At 38.7% G+C, this 23735-nt stretch overlaps 2 protein-coding genes and 1 long non-coding RNA gene across 7 annotated transcripts; 2 read left to right on the top strand and 1 right to left on the bottom strand.

The window, feature by feature from the left end:
* Positions 1-1060: 1060 nt before the first annotated feature.
* Positions 1061-13239, top strand: prr14 (proline rich 14). Of its 4 annotated transcripts, XM_042504390.1 has the most exons (11): positions 1061-1147; positions 2439-2467; positions 2558-2737; positions 3959-4121; positions 4205-4270; positions 4996-5036; positions 5593-8544; positions 8643-8784; positions 9835-9944; positions 11214-11282; positions 12377-13239. In XM_042504390.1, the coding sequence occupies exons 3-11, from the start codon at positions 2595-2597 to the stop codon at positions 12663-12665; spliced, it is 3975 nt and encodes a 1324-aa protein (XP_042360324.1). In that variant the 5' UTR covers positions 1061-1147; positions 2439-2467; positions 2558-2594; the 3' UTR covers positions 12666-13239. The 4 variants fall into 4 exon arrangements, with proteins under 4 accessions (XP_042360324.1, XP_042360323.1, XP_042360326.1 ...); XM_042504389.1 differs by lacking the exon at positions 2439-2467; XM_042504391.1 differs by lacking the exon at positions 1061-1147 and having other exon boundaries at positions 2253-2467.
* An 89-nt stretch (positions 13240-13328) lies between these two features.
* Positions 13329-18210, bottom strand: LOC121956259. Of its 2 annotated transcripts, XR_006106687.1 has the most exons (4): positions 17686-18210; positions 17344-17410; positions 15717-15943; positions 13329-14700 (listed from the first exon to the last, which is right to left on the bottom strand). It is a non-coding gene; the product is annotated as an uncharacterized LOC121956259 (long non-coding RNA). The 2 variants fall into 2 exon arrangements; XR_006106686.1 differs by lacking the exon at positions 17344-17410 and having other exon boundaries at positions 17686-18201.
* A 948-nt stretch (positions 18211-19158) lies between these two features.
* rusf1 (RUS family member 1) lies at positions 19159-23468 on the top strand. Its single transcript, XM_042505099.1, is given in 15 exon segments — positions 19159-19469; positions 20272-20349; positions 20442-20556; positions 20640-20685; positions 20830-20852; positions 20855-20861; positions 20962-21067; positions 21847-21948; positions 22167-22237; positions 22335-22519; positions 22616-22679; positions 22762-22826; positions 22907-23020; positions 23116-23181; positions 23272-23468. Coding segments are annotated over 15 exon segments (1284 nt in total). The 5' UTR covers positions 19159-19313; the 3' UTR covers positions 23358-23468.
* Positions 23469-23735: the final 267 nt, after the last annotated feature.

Raw genomic sequence — 23735 nt, 5'->3', positions numbered from 1 at the left:
TTTTAAGGCCAATTGAGAACCAATTTTATTCTGATTACTTAGTGAAGTTTACATGGCCATTTCACTTTACATTGAATCACATATTGACATTTAACATGATCATATGAATTTCTTACAGTAGAGTACTTCACACTTGTAAACCTACTACTGTTGAGAGGAAGACACTATTGTGCTAGTTTGTCAATTCAGCCAGCTTTTTTCAAAACCTCAGTATTTTTTGGCACTTTAGCCATCAAGAAATGCATGTCTTCAGTTAAGTAGAATATGGATGTGTTAACTTAAGCTTACTTTGGATATTCAGAGTTATACGATTGCTAGTTATAAGATTGAATCTACCTGGCATGTTGTCACCGATACATCAGTGTTACCTTCCAGGACTTGTACATATTTAGCCTATTCAAATTATTTGTATGCTTTACAATTAGTATGCAAAAGATCGGTCTGGAAATGTTTTAGTACCAGAAGTGGTTCATTAAATGTTTCTACTTTAGAATATAGTGTTGTTTCTCAATTAGTTGAGAAAACGATAGGCAGTTTAATCTGTGATGCTAAAACTTGTAAGCTTGAATCAAGTACAATTTGCACAAATTAGAAATTTTAATCAAATTAGACTCACCTGAAATTAAAATTGTTTAATGTGTAACTTAGTTTTTGTTTATATCGGACGTTCCAATAAAATTTTATTTAAAACTGCATCTTCATTCAAACCACAAGTGTAGTGTAGTGTGTCAGTGTGACAAGTCCTTACATTTTCATTGCCGGAAACTTAATTGTGCCTGGGGCGCTGCAATGTTGTCAAATTAAGTTAAAAGTCACTACCTCCTCTTAATAAAAATGTGGCTCTTTGAAGATACTCGGTCACTCGGGGACATAAAAGAAGACGATCATATTTTATGAGCCGTTCGTCTTCGCTCTCCTATTGGCCGCTCCCCTAACTACGACGTCTCAAGGTCTTCTCTAATTGGTCAGTTTTCAACAAGGGCTCTCGAGCGGAAAAAGAACCCGTGCTGTGATTGGACAATCCCGCTGTCTGGTTGGTGGATTTGTAAAAACGGATACATCTGCGAGTCGCTGTAGGGCGCCGTCCGGCATGCCTTGTTTACGGTGAGGTTGGAATACTAGCCTGCGGTTGAGCTAAACGTTTTTGGTAAGTTTGTTTTGTGTGATTTAGCCTTAATATCGACATGCAACTAAACTACGAAACGAGGATATGTGTAGTTACCCCATTGAAATCACATGAACGTTAGAGGAGATGACAGCTCCCGGCTACGGCTATTCCCTGGTGCGGAAACTGTATATTACACTGTGTGTGAATATTGGCGTTAGCCGAACCATACAGTGCTCACGGCGTTACAATACAGCTCTGCTAAAATGTAGCAAAAGTGTTTCACTTACGCACTTTTGATGATAGCCGTTGAATGAAACACGCTATTGTTGGCGGATGTAAACAAAACGTAACGTTAGCTCACATATAAAAGTTTGATATGAAACAGTGTTCATTCCAGCATTTAGACCTCGATCAGTTTTAATCGAACCGCCGCTTCCATTTGATTAAAACCATTGACTGAAATTAGCGCTTTTCTGTTTAATTAGCCATAAAATCTGGTTTATTTTTTATTATCTCAGATATCAGGGTTATTAAAAACGATGAAATGTTAGCCAGCCTCACGCTAACGGACGAGTAACGTTAAGTGTAAGTGAACCAACGTTGACAATAATGTGCCAACGACAAGCAAATACAAAAAACGAGTGTTTATTGTGACCCCCCCCAACCAAATTATTGTAACGTTTCTCGTTTTAAAATCACCGTCTCAGTCTTAAGTAACCTTACTGTTTAAAACTAACATTTGCACCATAGCCAGTAACCTCCACCATACTTTACAGTCACGGGCCCACCATACATTTTATTAATTCCGTTCCATACTCCCAGAGAAAATTGCACATGACTTGAGAAAAACGTGTAAATCCTTTTTTAAGATATCGCACCCTTTTTATTGACTTCATGAAAGAGGTTCCTTTCAACAACGTTGACAGTACTTGTGTGTTTATCTACTCTAAGTCAAATTCCCCATAGTCTTACATATACAGTTCAACTGTTGTTTGACTCCTGTCCACCTGCGAAATGTTTTTTAATCTTTACTCAGTCTTATCTCTCGTTTTTCCTAACCTTTGTTACATCACACAAATTTATGTTTTTCTGTGTTCTCTTTATAGGACTAAAACTATTAGTCGTTTAATAAATTAGTTGATCTACAGAAATTCAATTATACACGTTTTTGCTAATCGAATAATTGTTAAAGATAATTTTCAAGCAAATATGCCAAATTTACAATTCTCTAATTCCAGTTTTTCAACTGGGAGGATTTGATGCCTTTTATATAGTAGTAAACTAAAATTTCTTTGGGTTAAAGGATGTGGCTACTATTTTTACATTTCAGAATAAACCCCCATCACAGAAAACAGAAAAGTAAGTGAAACGTTGTTTTTAAGACCTATTTGGAAGTACTGTCATATTGATATGATACCCCGCATGTTTGTTTTTTCCCCCGTTGTACAGAGAAGGACAGACAAGGAGAGGAAGAGAGAGCAAGGGGATGTTGACTTATCCCTCTGACTCGCTCCCTCAGATAGTTTGTCCAATGGATCAAGATGCTATTCCCCCAAACCGTTTCTGTAGTGCACCTCCCCACAGTGAACCTTCACCACCTCTCCTCCCCCTTTCCTCCATCACTCCCAGGTATAGTTGTCCTGGCACCTTTTGCTTTCTTTTGCTGTAGTTTTTTCCCCTCTTTGCTTTTTGACACATTTAATCCTTTGTGGTTGGAGCGATTAAGGATTTGCAGACACTGCTATGGGACTTTAGACAATACCTGCTGAATGGTTACTTTGTAACTTTGTTAAAATTTGTTGGTCATAAGATGAATATTGGTTCCAGTTCGGATGATGTATTTTTAAACAATTTTGCCACTAATACAGACAAGGGAAGTCCAGAGCCGATTCAAAGGCATTGGCGTCAGCTAAAGTAAAGCAGATCAAAATCCGATCATTTCTTTAATCAACTCTGCTTTTGTCCATCCATCTCAGTCTGCTTAATGACATCTAGGCTCTGCAGTGCAGCAATTAACTGCATATCCAAGTGAAAATTAGAACATGACAATGTGAAAATTTATTTGGTTACACCAGGGAGTGACTCCGTTCTGACACCCAGGTTGGCAAAATACACAAATACACTGTTTTGTTATCTCTTTTTTCTTATTAGCAAAGCAGAGTGTTCAAAACATTCAGCTAGCAGCTTCTCATTTTTAGCCGGGATTGCCCAATGCTTTCGACAGCTAAACTGACAGCTGGCGGCAGGTCATATCTGCTCTCATTGCTTAACATTAATTCTGTTTGTAACTTGATGGCAGACCAAAATAAAACTTGGCTGCTGTTGTCTGGTTTGTGTGCTCTCTGTAGCCAGTGTCTCTACTCTTCCAAAGGTTGGAGAAGCATCATTCTGTATCTGCACAACCACAAGTGGACTAAGTGTTTTTGTTGTCTCAAAAGCTCAGGCATACGTCCTCTTTCCAGCTGTTTGCTTCACATCAATTTTAGGAGTTGCATTCTTCCAGTTAAACTTTCATCCATATCATATCAGTAATTTCAGATCATCAACTTTATAGTTTTGATTTAGGACCTTCAGTATTTCGATAAATTAGGTTATTAAGAATAAGGTAAGCCAAATGTAGAAGAGTATATCTGGTAATTAAGTTCGTTAGATGCATGTTTAATCAACATTACAGCATCAGCGGAGGCCCATTTGTAAAGGATTTGGGTTTGGGATCAGGGCCAAAAATTACTTGATTGGGACATTGCTAATACAGATACTTATGGATCGTGCATCTTTAAGACTTATATTGCTGTTTATTCCTCACTGTATTTGATTTTCTGATATATTTTTTTCCCTAAACATTCACAGCTGTGCGAATGATGGAATATCTGGACATAGAAGGAGTGGCCGCATTCAAGAGATCAGAGCGCAAACTCCCAAAAAGCAGAGCAATACAGTCAGCCGAGCAGCTCAGAAACCGTCCAGACAGAATCCGTCCCCCACAAAGAGCAAAAGAGAGAGAGCGAACATGGTACGAGTAACACTTAAATAAAATCTTGTTTAAGTTTCCAATAATCGAATGAGTCACTGCTCATGCATCTCTCTGATTGGTAGGTACAAGTGTCACAGTCTAAGCAGAGAAGAGTTGAGGGCGCACATGTGCACGAGAAACAGAATGAGGTCAGTTACATCTTTCCTCACTTTAGATGTTCTCACACTCGCCCTGCTCTGTGTCTCTGTCGGTCTCTCAGTCTCTGACAGATTGTCGGCATTCACTTGATGGTATTTTTCATGTGATAAAGCTTTTGGTATCTAATCTGTCTGTGCAGCATCTGTATTGTATGGCTGTGTATGTCAACATTGGAGACCTGTACAGTGAACAGGGTGTGAGGGTTAATTGGGTGATTTTAATCCTCCTTCACGGTCTGCTGCATTCGACACAGACAAGCAATCGAGCGTCTTAATGTGACCCAGTAATGCACAAACATGATACAATGAAGAATGCGATGTGTCTTTTTTGTCTCTCCCTTGTCGTACAAATTTCTGAAGGTTATTCAGAATCACTGTTTCAGAATCGGCACAAGTGACTGAATAGGTCAACTGGCTGTTATGAGTACCGAACTCCCTCATCCTTTTTATTTGCAAATAAATTCCAATTTATGCAAGAAAGGATTTGGTTGATTTGACACAAATTGCGATTTAGATATGTAATCATGAATGCACAATGCTTTGTTTGATTTTGATTAAAATGTCTTTTCTTTTTTAAATGCAAAATGAGCTGTTTTCACAAACTGCAGCATGTTAGCAGTTTCTTGTTGGTAGGATTAGCAGCTCAGATGGCATCAATGCTCAGTCAAACAGTATTTACATTTCTTAAATCAACTGTTTATATGTTTATTTTGCAGGATGAATTTGATATTAGTTTTGCAGCAGAACGCCCAAATAGGTAAGTGTTAAAGCTAATGTTACTTAGCTTGTGTGGTCCTAATAATCATTTAGTTTAAAGTGTTTGCTTAAACCAGGGGAAGGCAACTTGCAGCTTGCTCGCTGCATGCTGCTTATTTGGTCCTCTCCAATGGCTCCCTGCAGATTTGACAACAAATTGAATGGAAAAAAGCAACTGTTTATTTTTTAACAGTTTAGCTTTCATTTATTGTAGTTGTAGGTCTGATTTTTTTACATACTCCCGCTGCAGCCTATACATCAAATAAAAAAAGGTTTAAACATTTTGCCAACTTAAATGTGCTTTCTACTAATATGGCCTGGTGGCTTTTGCCTAATTATATTTAAAGAACAGTTATTTGTGTGATGCAGGCGGGGTTCATGTAGTCTTTTATATGAACTACAATACCAAGCCAGAGGAAAAGGTGCATAGATGTGTTTTGTGAACAGAGAAATAGAGAGTGGTTGGAAATTATATGTAGGTGTTTTTATGTGACATGAAAACACTGTTTCCACATGTGTTCTGAAAGTCTAATTTACCTTTCCATTTGTTTTAACAGACAAAAGAACCAGAAAAGCCTACAAAAGAAACCCAATGTCTCTGCTGCAGAAAATGTAGTTGAGCAGTTTGCTGTCGATACCACACAGAATCTTGACACCACTAAATCCGACATGGATACATGCAGCAGATTGGCTGTTGGGCACTCTGTTGAAAACGCATCTGCCCCGAAGGGATGGGTGATTGGCCCCTTGTTTCAGTCACTGAAGTCGAAGATGGCTAGTTTCACAGAGATAGTTATGAGTCCTGTTAAACTCTTCAGAGCAAGTAGTCCCCCACCATTCATGGACCAGCCAGACAAACTGGATGAGTGTGAGCTACAAGCAGATGGAATGCCTGATGTCGAACTCTCGGAGCCAAGCGACATGTTTCATCCAGAAGCACAAAGTGAGAGTGGTAATCAGGACACTGACACGAATCTGCTGAGGTTCCATGAAGTAGAAGGTACCCAAAACGCAAAAACTGTCACTCCTAAATATTCAAAAAAATTATCGTTTGATGTGGAGTTTCCAACAAACAGCTCTGACCGTGCAGATGAATGTTCAATAACTCAGAAGGAACAAAACTCGCCTGATTCTGTGCCTTTGCAACACAGTCCTTTACCCTGCACCATTTCTGAAGAAGTTTCAGAATGTGTTGCGCCGGTTATTAAGTCCTCTGTGCTGTTACAGGCCTCTGACACTTCAAGTGCCTCACATGAATCTAAGTTAAAGATGTCCTGTGCTATGGAGGACACGAAAGACGAACTACCTGTCCGGTTGAAACCACTGCCAAGGAAATGTACAGGAAATAGATCTGGAGTAAGCAAAATTACCTCTAAGACTTCATCATGTAAAATAAAAAAGGAAGCGTCTGAGCCAGAGGTTAGCAATGAGCAGGTTTCTCAGATAAATTCAAACAAAGCTGACCTAAGTGATATTGACAGAACAATGTCATTATCTTCCTCAGTCCTCTATACTAAGTTGGACACCGACTGTCCTCAGCCTAATGGTGATGGCGATGGTAGGAAAATAGGACGTTTGGTTCGCAGACGCCACAAGAATAACTTAAATGACAGTGCTAATGGAAAGACAATGAAGCCTGTGTTGGATGCTCAGCAGCCAGAGTCTCACTTGAACCCTGAAACTTATTCAGCAACAGGTCTTGGGAGAGCAAAGAGGGGTCTGAAACTGGAGTGTCATTCCCAAGACTTTGTAAAGAGGACGAGATTGACAGCAGATAAATGTACAAAGGATACCAAAACACAAGAGCGATTAAATGTGGCTTTAGGTAGTGGCATATCGAGACCACTGATAAAGGAAGTTGTGTCAACAAGTACCATTGTAGATAAGGAAGTAACACCGAAGCCTGCTCCAAGAAGACAAGCTTCAACAAGAGCAAATAAGAAAGGACAAGATGTAAGAGAAATGCTTAATACGATAAATGAAACCATGTTAAACACACAGAGTGAAAGTTCCTCTGATGCGGTGTTGGATTGCTCACTGGATAAAAGCAGTGCAATGTCAGAGATCAAACAGAAGAGCGGCAGCACGGTAAAGCCTGGTGGCTCCTGCAAAAGACTGACGGGAGGAATAGGTCTTGATAAACCTGAAGTGAACACTGATAACAGTATGGATCTGGAAACCACCATGGCTATCACGTCTACAAAACAAACCGAGAAGGAACCATTGTCAGAAGTCCACGTCCGTCCGCATATAAAGCAGCTCCCGAACACAAAAGAGTGCAGGAATATCAATACGAAGCCACGGAAACGGAAATCGCCAAACCAAGCGAGTTCAACTCCAGAATTGGACAGCACTTTGGTTTCTACCTCACCAGCACTATCAGTTGAGACTTTAGAAGTCACACACACAAATCTTAATTCCTCTGAGCATGTTCAGAAAGAGGAGAGCGTGAAAAAGGCACTGAATCAACCGTCCAAGAGACCCAGAAAGGGTTTCAGAGGTGCTGTTCCTTCATCTGCGTCGTTTGGGAGTCAAGAGACGGAGCAAAGTATCAATAACCTTCATTTAGCAACCAAAGAAAACAAGCTTAAAGAAGGCAAAGGAAAAGTCTCAACAGACCCTGTTTATTTTGAAATGACACCATTTGAAGGAAATCAACAACCAAGTGCTTCACCATCCCAACCGAATTTAGATTGTTTTGTACAATTAGATAATGAAACAAAGCATATCATCGATGAGAACGTATTGAGTGCTACTTCTGTGTCAAATGAGGTATTTCCCACTGACACTGCATCCAGTATCAACAGCAGCTTTAGGCTACGCTCTAGTGCAAGAAGGGTTAACATTAAGCCAAGGAGAGCAGATAACCAAAGGAGGAAATGCAGGGTTTTGCATAGCAGGACACGTAAAGATGAAGAGGGGACAAACTCCGTAACTATGGACGATGCCGACTTAGCTACAACGAGTTCAGGGTCAGCAGAAAAAAGCTCAGCGAGGTCCCTGCTGCGCAGCTACTCTTGCCCAGAGATCCCCACCCTCCGTCACCATGACACACCCTGGGCTTCTTCTTTGCATTCACCCCACCACAGCAGGACTCACGCACCACACCACCACCAGTCTTCTCACACTCCTGTACATCATGTCCACAAATCCCTGCGTCGGGCTCGTCGACACACGGTCTGCAGTGTAGAGGTGGAGAGGGAGATCGCCCCTCTCTGCCTTCGTAAGGAGGTGTACCCTTCCAGGAGATCTCTCCCGTATGACAGAGCCACCCAACACCTGTCTCCATGTCTTGCACTTTCTCCCAGCACTTCCCTTTCAGCGCTGGCTACTTGTTTCCTTTCAAGCCCCCTGGCTTTCCTGTCTAAGAAAGTTGACGGCAGAGGAGCTTCCGCCAGCCCCAGCACTTCCAGTCACGTTTCCTCTCCGATCTCCTCTTCCTCTGTATCACCATTGATGTTCCCCCAAAGAAGTGACTCCTCTAGTTCTTCGTTTGACTACAGTAGCGGGTAACACGCTTTTTAAAAAATGTTGATGATGTTTTATGATAATGCCAATGCCAATATTTTTAGGGCTGTGCTTATATTAACTATTTGCTTTTTTGCAGTGGGAATCCCTTGGAGTGTGAGATGGAGAGAAGACGGCAGAGTGAAGAGGAGGATGATGGCGAGGACACAAGCTCATCCAGTCAGGAGTTTGAAGATGTCGGGTTGAGAGAAGAAAAGGCTTTGTCTGATTCTGAAATCAAGGTAAAAACATTAATTTACTAAATAACACAAAGTTACTATGCATCATTTTATGTTGAATTCCTTTAGATTTTTGGAATGTGCATGAAACTAAAATCAGCAGTTTCAAGACCTGACACACATAGATAAAACAACTTCATATGTAGCGCAGATTACCTAGTTATACATTTGTAATATACTAAGCACTATCTATTTACAGACACAAAACTCCATAGTACACTACACTGCAAACTGTCACCTTGGTGGTAATTCAGTTAAATATTTATGGGAGCTTAGTCTAGTGTTCAGACTCTGTTTAACTGTCTTCTGCATGATAACTTGTCCAACCCCTAGTGTTTATCGTCTGTATGTGCTTGCTTTTGTAAACTTTTTATTATTTTTTTTGTTCTGATGTGTACATGTAAAATTCCTACCTCTAAATTTACATTTTAAACTACAGTTGCCAGTTTAGGAGGTATATTTAGGTAACACAAATGCAGTCAAAAGCCAAGCAATAAATCATTCCTTCAGAAAGGTATGATGTTCAGGATTTTTAAAAACAGTTTGAGGGGTGTTCCATTATATTTCTTAATAGCAAGAGGTGTTTTAACAAAAACATTTAAAGACTTAAAAACTGCTTTTTACAGAGGTATTGAGCTTAGATCAAGGACATAAATTGTATTGCATAGCATTAGCATTAAAAATACCCCTGTTTGATTGCGCTGCATCACTGAGAAGCCTGCAGTCTACACCTTGTGTTGGGACTGTGTTTAATAAAGAGATTTTGTATTTTAGCACAACTTAAAAAATTAATATATTTCAGTTACAAATTGATGTAGATTTGATCATGTTTTATATATGTATAATGATTCTCAGTTGTTAAAGCTCTTGTCATGATGCTACTTGTTCCATGGTCACTCTGTCAGAGCTGATATGTTGTTAACCATGGAGTTAGTTTGCAATGTTTTTGTTTTTCTGTGTTTTTTATTTCTGTAGAATTATACTTTTGTCACAACTACATTTTGTACAACTTTTACATTGATATGGGTAACCAATCCTTATTCATCATCACAGGTGGTGCAAAAGAATGAGGAACGAGGAAAGGTGTCGTCTATTAGAATTCGGAAAACTTTACCCAAACCTCTGAACAATCTGACACCCATGGGCCTGCCCAGACCCATCAGGTAAATATGAGTCTGACCCCCAGGGTTGAGAATGTGCGTGTAAGCCTCTCATTGGCTGCCTGTTTCAGACTGAATTCTCCTCTCCCTCTAATTCCTGCGTTACCATTTTCAAAACCCCAGTCGCTGCTTGACACAGGTTTCGCAGACCTGTCCCAAATCTACCTCCACACTTCATTTTAGTTCTGTGTATGAAACGACTACAGCTACTTCTTTGCTAGCAACATACACACTAAAAGATATTTTTAATATTTTATCTGGTGTTTTCTGTTGTGGTGATTTAGCCATTTTAATGCTAGGGCTCGCCTCCCCTTGTGCAAAAGTTTGTTCCAGACCTCGGGAACAGTATTTGTGAATTATTAATTTCAAACCCAGAGGTCCATATTCTTGCTTTTTTTGTAGTTATTGTTACTTTTTAGTTCATCTCACAGGCTAGATGAGCAAATGTTGCTGGCTCAGATGTCAGTTGGTCTTGTATCATATGTGTTTTAATGCATTTTTTTTTTTTAAAAAAAAAGAACTCACCAAATTGATGCATCACAGATATTTTCTTTTTTTTTGCTTGTTGCAGCCCAGAGGAATTCCAATTTATACTTAACTTATTTGCTCTATAATCACTGAATATGCTGTATGCTGCATTTATTTAAGCACTCATCACTTACCAAAGGGCCTCACTAATTGTATCTCTGCTTCATTGCTGAACTCAGCAAATCAAAAAGACAACTTTTGTTGCTTCCCCGTAAGCAAGATAAGGAAGTAAAGGGAGAAAGACAGTTACTGTATCTAGGGCTGTACCTGCCACAGGTTATTCCTTTAAAAAACTAAATCATGGCAAATGCTGAGGTAAGAAAGATAAAATGTTGTAATTGTAATTCTTTCTTGTTTAGTACCTAAAGAAACTGTGTTATTTACTTGTATGTTAAATAGTGAAAATGCAGCAAGTTCAAATGGAAAGCTTAAGCAACCTGTCTGGCTTACCGAACACTGGGTCAAATGCAAAGGTTTTTAAGGTATTTAAAGATTCAGCCTTTAAGTAAAATAACTTATGTTCTGATTAAAAGTATACAAAATCAAAACATAAAAAACATGCGACACATGCCATAAATTACGTTAGCGTTTGAAAGTAGGGCAAATTCTATTGATACACACTTTGCCCTAATGCTGAAAATGAATTTATGTCAGTGTCAGTACATGTCTGTTGTCTATTGAACACTCTTTGATCAATATTCAGACTAATTGCAACACTGTTTTTTCCCTTGTGTTACACCACAGGCTGAAAAAGAAGGAGTTTAGTTTGGAAGAAATTTACACCAATAAGAATTTCAGCAAACCCCCTGAAAGGTAAGGTCCATATTACAACACTAACTGTAAACATATATGATATGATTTACATAAACACAAAGACACACACACACACAATAGGTATATCACAACGATTAACAAGTCCAGAGTCCTTAACAAATATATATACAGACGGATGTATAATATTAATAATACTTGTGCAGTTGGTCTTTGACATGACGGAATAATTCATTCACAAAGTGACCGTTTATATGTCAGTTAATCACTGCATAAAGAGAACTGTTTTGCTTGCATGTCTCCATGATAAACAGAGAATCCAAAAATCCTTCTTCATGAGTTGAAGTAATTGGGTAACGCAACAGTAAAACTACATCAAAATATCTGTTTACAAACTGTCACACAACAAGTCCCATATATTCAGTCATATGCTCAGTATTTTCCAGACACATGTTTTTGCTAAAAAATTAAGATATAAAACACTTCTTTAAAGTCTCATGAATGTGTGCTTGCAGGGATGCCTGTGTTTGAACTATGAGCTCAAATGTATCATGTGCCAAGGCACACTCAGGGTGTGCTACTTTTATGCTGAAATGTTTTAAACAGTAAGGTTCTGGGAAAATGCACATTTTGTGAAGTACTGAACGTACAACTTACTTACTGTTGTTAAATGAGGACCCTGTTTACTTATATCCATCAAGAATGTTCACCTTTTTTGGATTCTTTGTCCACTGTAAGGACATATGAGAAAAATGAAATTTTCTTCATGATTTTAAAGTAACACGTGCTGAGTAATTGAAATACAAAAGGTCTTTTTGCGGGTGATGTATTCCTTTCAGAGAGCCACTGTTCTTTATTTCCTTCATGCACTGCATTGTGGTAGTGTTTTTAGGTTCTTAACTTTGTCACAGGACAAACTCAAAACCTGCTAAGAATTAGTACACAGTATGGATTTGGGATACAACTGAACCATCCAGGCAAAAAAAAAGCTCAGTTTGACCAGAGGGTGGCACCAGAGGAAATGTTTTGAATTGGGAAAAGAAAAAAGGGCCATTTGTGCGTCATTAAAAATGATTCACACTCCCTTAACTTCCTGAACTTGTTCATTGATTTGGAATTTGTTACTTGGATTTCAGCCGGCTGGAGACCATATTCGAGGTGCCTCTCAATCGGCGGAATGGATCTGAGTCCTGGTTTGGCCAGAGGCGTGTCAAAAGATTTTTGGAGTTCCTGGATGCCGGCGAGGCCAGAAAACCAAAGAAGCCACTTGCTGGTGCTGGAAAGGGAGGTACATCATCATCCAGGACAAGACGGGGCTTCCCTAAAGATGAGCCGTCCCTCTGTGTACAGGATGTAGACTCACTTCTCTGTGCCAAGCTGGAGCAGCTCAATCTATGGTTGATGCATGATCAGAGAGACAGTTGACAGATGCCTGTAACGGAAATTGTTTGGCAGCCATTAAAAAAAGCACTGCAAGAGACAAAAATTAGACTGTTTCTAATGTGTTTTCTACATGGAGGTTCACATGAGTCTTCAAACTCCTTTTTTGTCAGCACAATCTGCATATGATTGTTGTGGTGACAAGTCATTATTGAAGAATTACTGTTTTATTCTGTAGCATTTATTGAAGAACAGTACATCATAGTACCAGTGTACTGCCTCATAGAAGTTGGTTATAAACGTAGTGGTTAAATGCATTATACAGTAAGTTGCTTTTTTGTCATTCCTGCACTCAAACCCCTGCCGTCCATTTTTACCCCCTGCCAGTTTTCATCTGTAATAAGTGAAACAAAAGCTGACATCTTTGATTTGAATGCTTGTACATTATCATAACATTTTCAGTTTATCTTCAGTCTATCAAATCAAAGAGTAACAAATCCGCACAATCTCCCAGGGTGGGTGGTGACGCTGTTTTTCTTAAAATGACTTTCTTCTTTAAAATGCTAATTCAGAATTCAACAGATTTGTTTTGCACTTTCACGTTTGAAAGAAAGTGTTTTACATGAGTAGGCGTGACTGTGCAGCATTATTGTAAATTAGTCCATAAAGGCAGCTATTTTGTATTAAAAGCTGAATATAACATTTAAACATGCCGGCAAAGAGATTTGTATTCACTGCAGCTAATTTCAAAACTACGTTTCTGTCCACAAATTCTGTGTACAGCCAAGTGCGTCTGCAAGCAGCATGTTTTAATCTTTTTGCTCTGCTCAGTTTTCTGTACACTCCTGTACATCTAATTATCAGTTATTTGTGTTTGTAAATTTTATGGCTGAAGAGGTTTTAGTTGTATATCTTGGAAACAATATGGCACTCCAGAGAGCATTTCTAATCAAAAGTGGAGGTGTCAAGATTCCACTGCTGGTCGGGTTTTATTCCCTGTGGCTCTCTCTGGATTATTCTGTGGTGTCTATATTTGTATTTCATATGTCCAGCAACTTCTTGAGAAACTACCTATTTATGTAATTTTTCTTTTTGGCCAAATTTTTTATGAGGTTGCCTTAACTGCCGTTTTTATGAGGGCGGATCAAAATCCTTCAAGCAACTCAGAGCACAAATGTTTTTCTCGTTTTATTATTAAATTGTTTCTGTTTATATGTTTTTATAAAAGAACAACATGATACATTTGACAGTATAATAAAGATAATATGGTAACAATGCAATAGTGCCATGATAATGCTGGCAACAAGAGCAGGATCTTGTTCTGACAAAGCACTGCCGTGCCATTTTTTTTTTCCAGTAGAGACCCAATCCTTGATGAATAACTTTATGTTGCTAATTTAGATTGACAGATTGAATAATTAATTAACTTTTGTAGTACTTATAAACTGTATATACTATCTAACAATGAGTATGTTAAATTGTAATGGCATTTAGGGTGCAAATGTATTAAGGACTGGGTCATTACCGCGGAGTGACTGCTCTAATCTTTAACATATAATGTATATGTGTCATGTAGTGTCATGTCTCAAACTACAGGTAATGCTGGATTTTATATGGTCATTTAGTTTGGAATTGTCCACATGTTCATATATTGTTAAATAAATATTACAGCATACATAAAAAATGTGAAATTTGTACAGTTTTTGACACTTGTTTTTCAGAGTGGTTATTCCTTGTCTAAAAACATGACATGGTTAAGAGGAAGTGTAAAGCATAAACTGGGACAGCATTCATTTCGTCAGAACAGAAAAGCACTCTTTGTTTTCCACGGAGGTACCAGTGTCTTAATATCTTCATGTACTGTCCACTGTCCGTCTCCATAGACATCCAAAAGTCACTCCTCTGGTCGAGGTTTCATCAAAGTTGATCAGTCTTGCAGTGTAATGAGATATGAGATCAGTGCCATCAGTATTGGAATTGAAGCCAAAATGGAAACCCATGTCACAATGGAGATGATGCTCAATTTTTTTGCCCGTTTTGAAAACTTTGCAGCTCTCTCTGGATCCACTGTTGTCTCAGCCTGTTGAAGTGAGAACAAGAAATTTTAAAATTAAATCAGAGAAAAAAATATGTGAATACAGAATTAAACTATACTGACCACAAATTTTAATGCAACATTTTCATTTTTGCTCCAATTTTTCCCAAGTTTAAATAAAAGGCCTGAGGCTTTTTTATGCACTCAATAGATATGTTTCTCTCAATTTTTGGTCACAAAAATGTTAAAATCCATATTAGTGAGCACCTGTCCTCTCTAAGATTATTCATTCACCTGACAGATGTGACATATGAATATGCTGATGAAATAGAACTTCATGTTAATGTGTTGACCATATTCTTCAGTGTTGTTTCCATGAATTTGGCAGTACATCCACCCAACCTCTCAACCACACACCACATGTAGCCACACCAGCTCGCCACTGCTAAGACTCCAAATATAAGAAATTTGACATTTTCTGAGTCAACTTCTGAAACTTCTAATCTATTCAAAATCATGTTTACAAGCACAAATCTGATAAAAAAAAAAATTAAGAAAGTCACAAAGTATCACTGATAATATAATGGTTAGTGTGATTTTTGAGCTGCCAAAAGGAGCCCGGGGTCACTAAAAGCCTAAACAACATTTGGGTTAAAGGTGTTACAAAAAACACCCCTTTAAAATCCTTAAAATGAATGTCAGACATGTTTTACAAAAGTAACCTCTTTGTAATAGTGTACATCAAAATCTGTGAACTCTGTTTAACTGAGACCAACTGATAAATCCAGAGTATTTCACAGCAAATCTTCAAATTTTCTCTCAGGGTACTGTCAGCATGAATCATCTATGATTAACCACCACTGACCAGCACAGCCTGTGTGTTTGGTAAACAGGACTCTGTGCAGTTCACTGACACTGTGAACTAATCTTTATGAATGAGATTACATTTTACAAACTGTCACTTTGCTGCAGTTCAGAGCAGCCAGCAGGAATTTGCACCTTTAGGCAATGACTTTAAACTGATAAGTGAAAGAAAAGAGAAGAGCTGGACAATAAACTACCTTGACTGAATTAACTAGAGCCTTGATTCCGATGCAGGAGATCCCACAGATGATGCTGCAGATGGCTAGTTTCCTGTGGTTCGGGTCATGGAAGCGGGAGGCAGCACCCTGTCCACTGGTTAATGGAATTCTAATGTCATTATTTTGTGCGTCGCCTGTTCCTGGGATGGTATTCAGTGGGACCACTTCATCCACCGTTTCATGTGTCTGATGTGATGTAGTCATTTCTGCAAAACACAAGAGAGTGATACTTGTTACTAACACCTCTTTTGACTGACTAATGTGCAAATGAGTGCTAGAAAGCAAAGGAAAGTGACTGCTTCGTGGTTTGAAGTTTGTTCGCAGCTGATAGAATGGTTTGTTTTTGCAGATAAAGACACATTTAAAGAACTGGTTTCACCCTTTGTGTAAGGGCAAGCCCTGCTTGGATAAATGTTTGGATAGTTAAAATTTGTATACCTTAAAGCTTCAGGTCTGTAAGCATTACATACTGTATGTTTTCTTTTTAAGAATATTGTACAGACACAATGAGACAGACTCTCGCTGACCACACAGATTGTATTTGATCTTTCCTCTTTCATGCTCCTGTTACATTCTGAAAATAATAGCTCTTTAATGTCACAATGTCAGAGTCTCCCTTTATTATTAAACTTGCAGAATACTGGTATAACCCTGCATTTATTTTGACAACACACAGCTGTACTATAGACTGTACCTGAACTGTATGCCCTGTTTTTTAATAAGTGTTCATAAAGAACCAAAAATCCTTCAGAGAGGCATGTTTTTTTGGTTTGATTACAATTGACTGTTTGATTTGATTTGATTTAAAGAATTAATTATAAATGATCACCCATTTCTGTGTCACACCTTCTTAGTCGACTTAATTTCAACTTTATTACCACAAGTTTTACACTTCTATTTGGAATTTATGGTTAATTAACCTTATTTACATTAAATTATACCTCATTTTTCAGCAAACAAAATTATTAATTATTTTCACTATGATTAGGATCAGAGAAACAAAGTGACCCCCTCTTAAACCTGGCCCACATATTTCTTGTACTCCACAATCAGTCTAAACATAATTCAGGTGTCAACATGGTCCAAAGGGAGTATCAGACATTTGAAAGGTTGTAAAGCATTTGAACTTGGTCTCCTTGTGAATAATTCTGTAACTTCTTCCTGACTGTCTAAGCGGTGCACGCCACTGCTGTGAATTATGATATAAACACAGGTATGTGTTCTCAAGTTGCCCTTGTGACCTCTGTTTACCTTGTATACATGAGCGCTTTGACCTACTGACCTGGTGTTTACAGTCAAGAGCAAGACAATTCTACGTTAAATATTTTAAAGGAAGTGTTCCCTACAAGTCGAAACATGTTCTTCAAATATATTCACACAGTATGTTCTCTCCAGTGAGCCTGGGAATTTCTCTGAAGAGAGTATTTCCGTTAAACAGAAAGTAATAAACACAAAGTACCTTCTGAATGGCATAGCATAGTATGTCGCATGTTCCTGTGAAAAACAAAAAATCTGGAAAAACTTGTACGATCGCAAATTTGAAAACTTCATGCTTGGCTGGCAAGTTGTCATGACGACATGAGATATGAAATGTAGTTTATCTTACCTCTGATTTGATCAAAGCGCGGTAGGCAGCATGCCAGTGTACTCTGCGTGTTTGTTACTTTGGCAATCTGCAGACAGTGGGACTGGGTTAATACTACTTTAATGCTGCACGGGCCTGTGAATCATTTGTAGCAAGAAACTTGATGTTTCTCGTCTGTGCAGATTACAAAATGTTAGAATGATTCAGAAAGTTTCTGTTCTTTGAAAGAAGTTCTTAAAGGTGGCTCTCAAAGACAAAAGGGAAGTTAAAACTTGCAAAAAGAATATCTAATAAACACGATGTTACACTCAAAACACAAATAAACCTCATTTAAGTGTTAAGTTCTTATTTTAAAGTACAAACCTGATCAAATAGAAAAGTCTCTGATCCTCAGTCTGAGTCCTTCAGAGACACAAGTGATTTCTTAGTTTGCTCAGATCCACAGAGGAAAGGTAGGTGCTTTGTCTTCTTGTCCCTGAAACAAAACTCCAATTTAAGATGACAGCTGCCACATAATTCTTCTTCCTTTGGATATGAAGTTTTCTGTTAAGATTTCCACGTGTTTATCCAAACACCACGGCTGATAAAAGACAACAGCTCCGAGGCCCAACCTGTCCCTGTGAAAAGCTAGTGCCATATAAGTTGTTGAATGACAGGACTGAGGAGTGAAACTCTGTGTGAAACTTCCACGCCCATACTGTGCAGGCTGTGTCCTTTTCTGTCTTGCCCTCCCACACATACTATTACTCATACACTGTTCACTCAGTCACTTCAGTCCTCATATCCTGTTCCTTATAATCGCAGTTTAAGCTTCCTCTCTTCTTCTTCTTTGGTCACAATTTTTATACACTGTACAGTGTTGCAACCTTTCCCTCACTTCTTTCCAATGCAGCATTCCAGAGGACTTCAGAGAAGGTGTGTCAGCACTTGTCTCGCCTTGAGGTGAAACAGCCACAGATTCCAAACTGCCTCATTGTCTTTTAAATGCATCTTGGAAGAATAAACAGAGCTTGTGTTTTTTATCTTTCATTCATTAGCTTTTTGATCAATCACGGCATGGTATATCATTTTGAAGCACACACTCTTCTCTTGGGCCGTACAGGCTTCTTCTTGCTCCTCATAAGTTTTTCCAGTCACCTGCCATCCCTGTGCTTTATGACCCACAGATAAGAAATATTTACTCCCCCTTCGCTCGGTGATGGATGACTACCTGACTGCATATTTTCAGACCTGACGCCACCCATTGTGCACTCTACCCGTCATCACAGACAGCTGGATCTTTCCTCATTGTGACAAAGAAGCATGGTTGGGATTCGGTCATTGTGGCTCATATAGTCTTTATTAATTAATTATCATGACAGGTGTACTCCTTTGTGTTTAAAGAAAGTAGAACAAAGATAACTGACACCCATGAAGCCAAGTACAAAATTCAAGGGACGCAGGAAACATATGAAACTGAGGGTTTAGGGTTTAGTCTCTTCCCAGGTGATTCCTTACACATATACATATACATATACATATACATATACATACATAAGCTATACATATAAATAAGCTATACATATAAATATAAATTATTTATATGTATATATATGTAATACATATAATTTTTTTCTAATTTATTGCTACAATATGTCTATAAATACCTGTAGCTAGGTGGGTGTAGTCAGCGTCATAAATTCTTGTCCAATAAACTTTATCATAAGATTAATATCCAATATCAATGCGTCTCTGTTGACGTATAAATTGGAGCCCCGCCTTTAACTCCTATTCAGCCAATGAGAAATCTCCAAACTATGAAGGCGGAAATAAACACGGAAGCTGCAGTGCTTCAAAGAAAAACACGACGGGAGAGGAGGACACGTAGGCTGTGTGCAGTCTCATGTTGTACTGAGCCAAATGGACATCAGTTGAATTAATTCCAGTGGATTTCAGACTGCAGTATTGCTCCGTTTGTTAGTTTAGTATTTTTTCCTCTCCTGGCAGCTTAAATGGAGACAGACAGAGAAAGAGGGGTGGTCTTGGCCACAGAGAGATATGGCAGCGGAGAGTCCTGGAAGTATTTTGCAAAGGATGAAGTGATGGAGAGGAGAAGAGATGGGAGTGATGGTCAATCAAGAGGAAACTCTATTGTTGGAGTTTTTAAAGTAAGGATTTGTGATGTTTTCATGCTCACTGCCTTTGGGACGTTTGCAATCCCCTGCCATAAAGGCTTGATTTTATACAGTCAGAGAGGCTGAGAGGACAGTTCAATAAATAGAGGAAATCAGCAGTCATTGTTGAAGTAATTTTGAAGCTCAGCATTAAAATGTGCGCAGATTTAAACAGGAATAAATCCTGTTTTTGTGTCCAACGCACAATAACGGCAGTAACATACTGGAATTAATAGGCATGTCTGTTTAGCAAAGCTCTTGCTCAAACTCCACAAGAGAAACAGTTCAGTGTTTGGGTTTGCACTGTTGGAGCTGGATCAGGAAATATCAGCTGAACATACTATGGGCTGACAAACAGTTTAAACCTGTTCAACCTAACCAGTGAGAACTCTGCAGAAGGCCCAAAGAAAAGAAAAACACTCTTCCACTATATTTAGAGGCCAGTTTCACCGTGGTGGTTCATTAATGATCGAGGGTCACTTACACTTTTCTGGTCTCGAAAACAAATTCAGCAATGTTCCAACAATGTTCTCCTCGATCATGAATACTGTGGGAACATCGACCAAATAGATGCTTTAATCATTGAATTCTCATTCCTTTGGAGGCATAACAATTTGAAATACAAATAATACACTTGGTGTATGAACTGTTTTTATCTCTGACAAAATAGTCATTATTGGGGGAAAGAATAGAAACCTCAATAAAATAGCAGATTCCAAACTTTTGAGCAGTCATAGCACCACTGACTGCTCACACACTCCCCCTCTCAGACTCACATTGTAACTTTTGATTTCAGAGTGTGTTTCTGCCTCAAGGCTATCCAGAGAGCGTCAGTGACGATTACCTGCAGTACCAGTTTTGGGATACGGTGCAGGTACAGTAAATGATGCACCAAAACTAATGTCATCATTACCTTAACCATTGAATTGAAGTCCATCCAAGCCCCCCCTCCCCTCTCTCTCTCAGGCTTTCTCCAGCTCTTTGTCGGGGACTTTAGCAACTCAGGCTTCTCTCAAAGGTGTCGGTGTTGGAAACCAAGAGGCGACAGTAGCTGCAGCCACAGTCACCTGGTTACTAAGAGGTGTGATCCCTTAAAATATACCACAAATGTACATTTATGCTTGCATGGTGAGTGCAACTTGCAAACTAATGTTTCCCCCACAGATGGAACTGGTATGTTGGGAAGAATCCTCTTTGCTTGGCATAAAGGGTAGGCTCATAGTTTTCTTATTTGTCAGTGCATAAAAGTTTTGGGATTGTAATCCAGATACTTCCCATTTTTCCTTTTGTTTGTGCTTCTGTTTCAGTCATGGTAATTCCTCTTTATGATCTGTTTCTTTGTCTTTATTTTCAGGAGTAAACTGGACTCTGAGGCCAAAAATGGAGGTATGCATTGTGTACAGGCACTCAATTTATAATGACTTGATCATTCTAGTCATTATGGTGAACCCATTTGATGTAATAAGTTATTTTATTTTTTTACTAGGCTTTTTGCTGATGTTCTCAACGACATTGCCATGTTCATGGAAATATTGGCCCCGTACTTTCCTGCTTTCTTCACTGTGATTGTGTGTACTGCAGGGATATTCAAGGTAAAAAAAAGTCATATGTGATTAAAAATTAAAAACTCAAGGTTCACTTGATTTGCTACTCCCAGAAGCCAAGTAAGTTACTGAGTAAGTGAACTTTTATTTTAGACTTTTTTATCACAGTATACTGAAAGTGTAGTATTTTGAGAGTCAATTCTCAATTTACTGAATGCTAGGTTTATTTGTATTATTGATCTGATTATCAACACATTTGCTGGATTATTCCAGTCTGGAAAATGTCTAAATTTAACAGTCATAACAAACCAGAAGCCTAACACAGGGGCCTAATCAAATGGCTCCCAACATGTGGGTCAGGATTTCTCTGTGGGTTTGCTTGATAAAAATCAGAAAATACAGAAAATACAGAACTGGAAAGCAGAGTAAACTATATATCTACTATGCTAAATTATGTTTAGCTGTGATTTTGGCTCACAAATTCTGGGTACTTTTACACGTGAAATCCCCTGAAGAATTCAAATGAAACAATATGAGAAGGCAAAATATCTCTTTGTTGAAGAGGCCACCAACCTGTGATGAAGGATCACGAGTAGACAGTCCTGTATTTTAGGGCATAAATGTCTAAACTTTGTAGCCTGTTACTCGGACTAGATGGATTTTTCGTTTTACTCCATTAATGCATTATTATCAGTATTTGAATTAGACTACAAACTATGAAACTGTGACATGAAATGGAGTCAAGATGCAACTGATTATCAAAATAAGTTTTAGGGCTGCTGGGTATTCAGTGATAAATGTGAGCTGCCTTCTGTGTTGGTCTTCAGTCCCTGGTTGGAGTGGCAGGCGGAGCGACTAGAGCTGCTCTGACTGTTCATCAGGCTCGCAGAGACAACATGGCAGACATCTCCGCCAAAGATGGAAGTCAGGTGCTTCCTCTGGATTTCTCTTGACCTATGTCTTGTATTTTCCTCGGTTTCCTCTGTTTATCATGGAGAAAACTTCAGTGAACAGTGTGATTACTTGTGCTGAATAACATTGCTCACAGTTGTGGCACAGGGGTCTATTTCCTGTACCTACTCATGTGTTCGTCTATTTTAATTATACCAGAGAAAAGTAATTAACCTCTTCAGTTTCACACACACAGGAGACATTAGTGAATCTGGCGGGACTGCTGGTCAGTTTCATGCTCATTCCCCTCGTCACTGATAATCCAATGTAAGTAATGTTATATATGTTGTATTTAAATTACTGTGAAAATCTTACTTAGAAAAGTCTGTCATGTCACACTTCTTTCTCTCTTTATGCCCCTCAGACTGACGCTCAGCCTCTTCTTCCTCTTCACCATACTCCACCTCTTTGCCAACTACAAGGCTGTGCGTTCGGTTGTCATGGAAACCTTCAATGAGGCACGGCTGTCGATTGTGCTGCAGCAGTACCTGAGAGACGGACAGATCCTGAGTCCACTAGAGGCCAATCAGAGAGAACCAGTTTTATTGGGTGAGAAACATGAATTTATACAGAAGTATCAGTGTTGACACAATTTTTAAATGTTAACTCTGTGCATTCAAAATTATGCTCTTGTTTTTTTTCTAGACTTTTTTTCTAGCAAAAGTGTGCCAATCAAACTTGGAGTGAGGCTGCAGGAGGTTGCACAAAGGTAATTTTTATATACCATTATTGCTTTTGTGATGAAGAATAGGCAATAAAAGTTTAACAATATAATTTCACTTATTTTGTAGCTCAGAGGACCTGCATTTGGCTTTGAAGGAAAACAACATGCCTTACCTATTAGGAGTACGAAATGGTATTTCAACTTTCATTGTTCTCCAAAGAACAACAAACAGACTTTGAATGTTTTTGTAAACTCAGCTGTGTTCCTCTCAGGCTGCATCTGTGTTTGTTTGGGACCTGAAGCGTCAGCACACGATGAAATCAGAGCGATGTGCCAAGCTGTGTGGCTCAGCAGCAAACTGAGCCCTCAGACTCAACAACAGCAAAGTGAGCCTTTACTTCCATGCATTCATTTACTTTACATTCATAAAGGCGCTTTCGTTCTTTTACACATTGACACATTGTTATCTTTTTTATTTCAGGTTCCTGGGAAAATGTGCACGAGAGTCACAAGTTGATGGACAAAATTTTCAATCAGTTCCTCAAAGGTGAGCACACACAAAACAGTTTTAACTCGTAAGTCACCAGCTTTTTTTTTGTTGTTTTCAAAACATGATTGTTGGTAATATAATTTTCAGGTGTGGAAGCTGCTGGATGGGACACAAAACGAACTCTACTGGACTGGGATGAGTGGAGGGTCGAGTGGAAAACAAAAACTAACTGAGCTGTGAGAAATCTGCAGCCATTTGACATTGTTTGCATCAGTTTTTTAAATGCTCAAAGAGTGATATTTGTGTTTAATTCATTTTTTAAATCTCAATGTGTATGATACAAGTAAAGAAAAAAGAAATCTATTTTTGTATGGGAAAATTTTGATTTCTTTCCAGTAAAAGTAAAAGCTGGATGGAGTGACCAAGTGTTTCCTTTCATGTTTTCCAACTGTACGAGACATTTCATTGACCTGTGTATAAATGTCACACAAATAAAACATGACCTGTTGAACTGAAGCATACCTGTTATCCATATGGGGGCGTTGTAGCATTCATGCGCAATAACTCACCACAAAGAAGAAGATACACAACCTCGTCATCATCAAGTTAAC

Source organism: Plectropomus leopardus, chromosome 17 (assembly GCF_008729295.1).
Source record: "Plectropomus leopardus isolate mb chromosome 17, YSFRI_Pleo_2.0, whole genome shotgun sequence".
NCBI classification, from domain to species: Eukaryota; Metazoa; Chordata; class Actinopteri; order Perciformes; family Serranidae; genus Plectropomus; species Plectropomus leopardus.
This window is presented reverse-complemented; position numbering and strand designations above follow the sequence as displayed.

What these genes read in the sequence shown, in the direction of transcription:
- prr14 (XM_042504389.1), top strand. Translation starts at nt 2,595, where the DNA reads ATGTTGACTTATCCCTCTGACTCGCTCCCTCAGATAGTTTGTCCAATG. An exon ending in GGCCTGCCCAGACCCATCAG is followed by an intron (nt 9,945 to 11,213) that starts GTAAATATGAGT and finishes GTTACACCACAG; the next exon opens with GCTGAAAAAGAAGGAGTTTA. An exon ending in TTCAGCAAACCCCCTGAAAG is followed by an intron (nt 11,283 to 12,376) that starts GTAAGGTCCATA and finishes CTTGGATTTCAG; the next exon opens with CCGGCTGGAGACCATATTCG.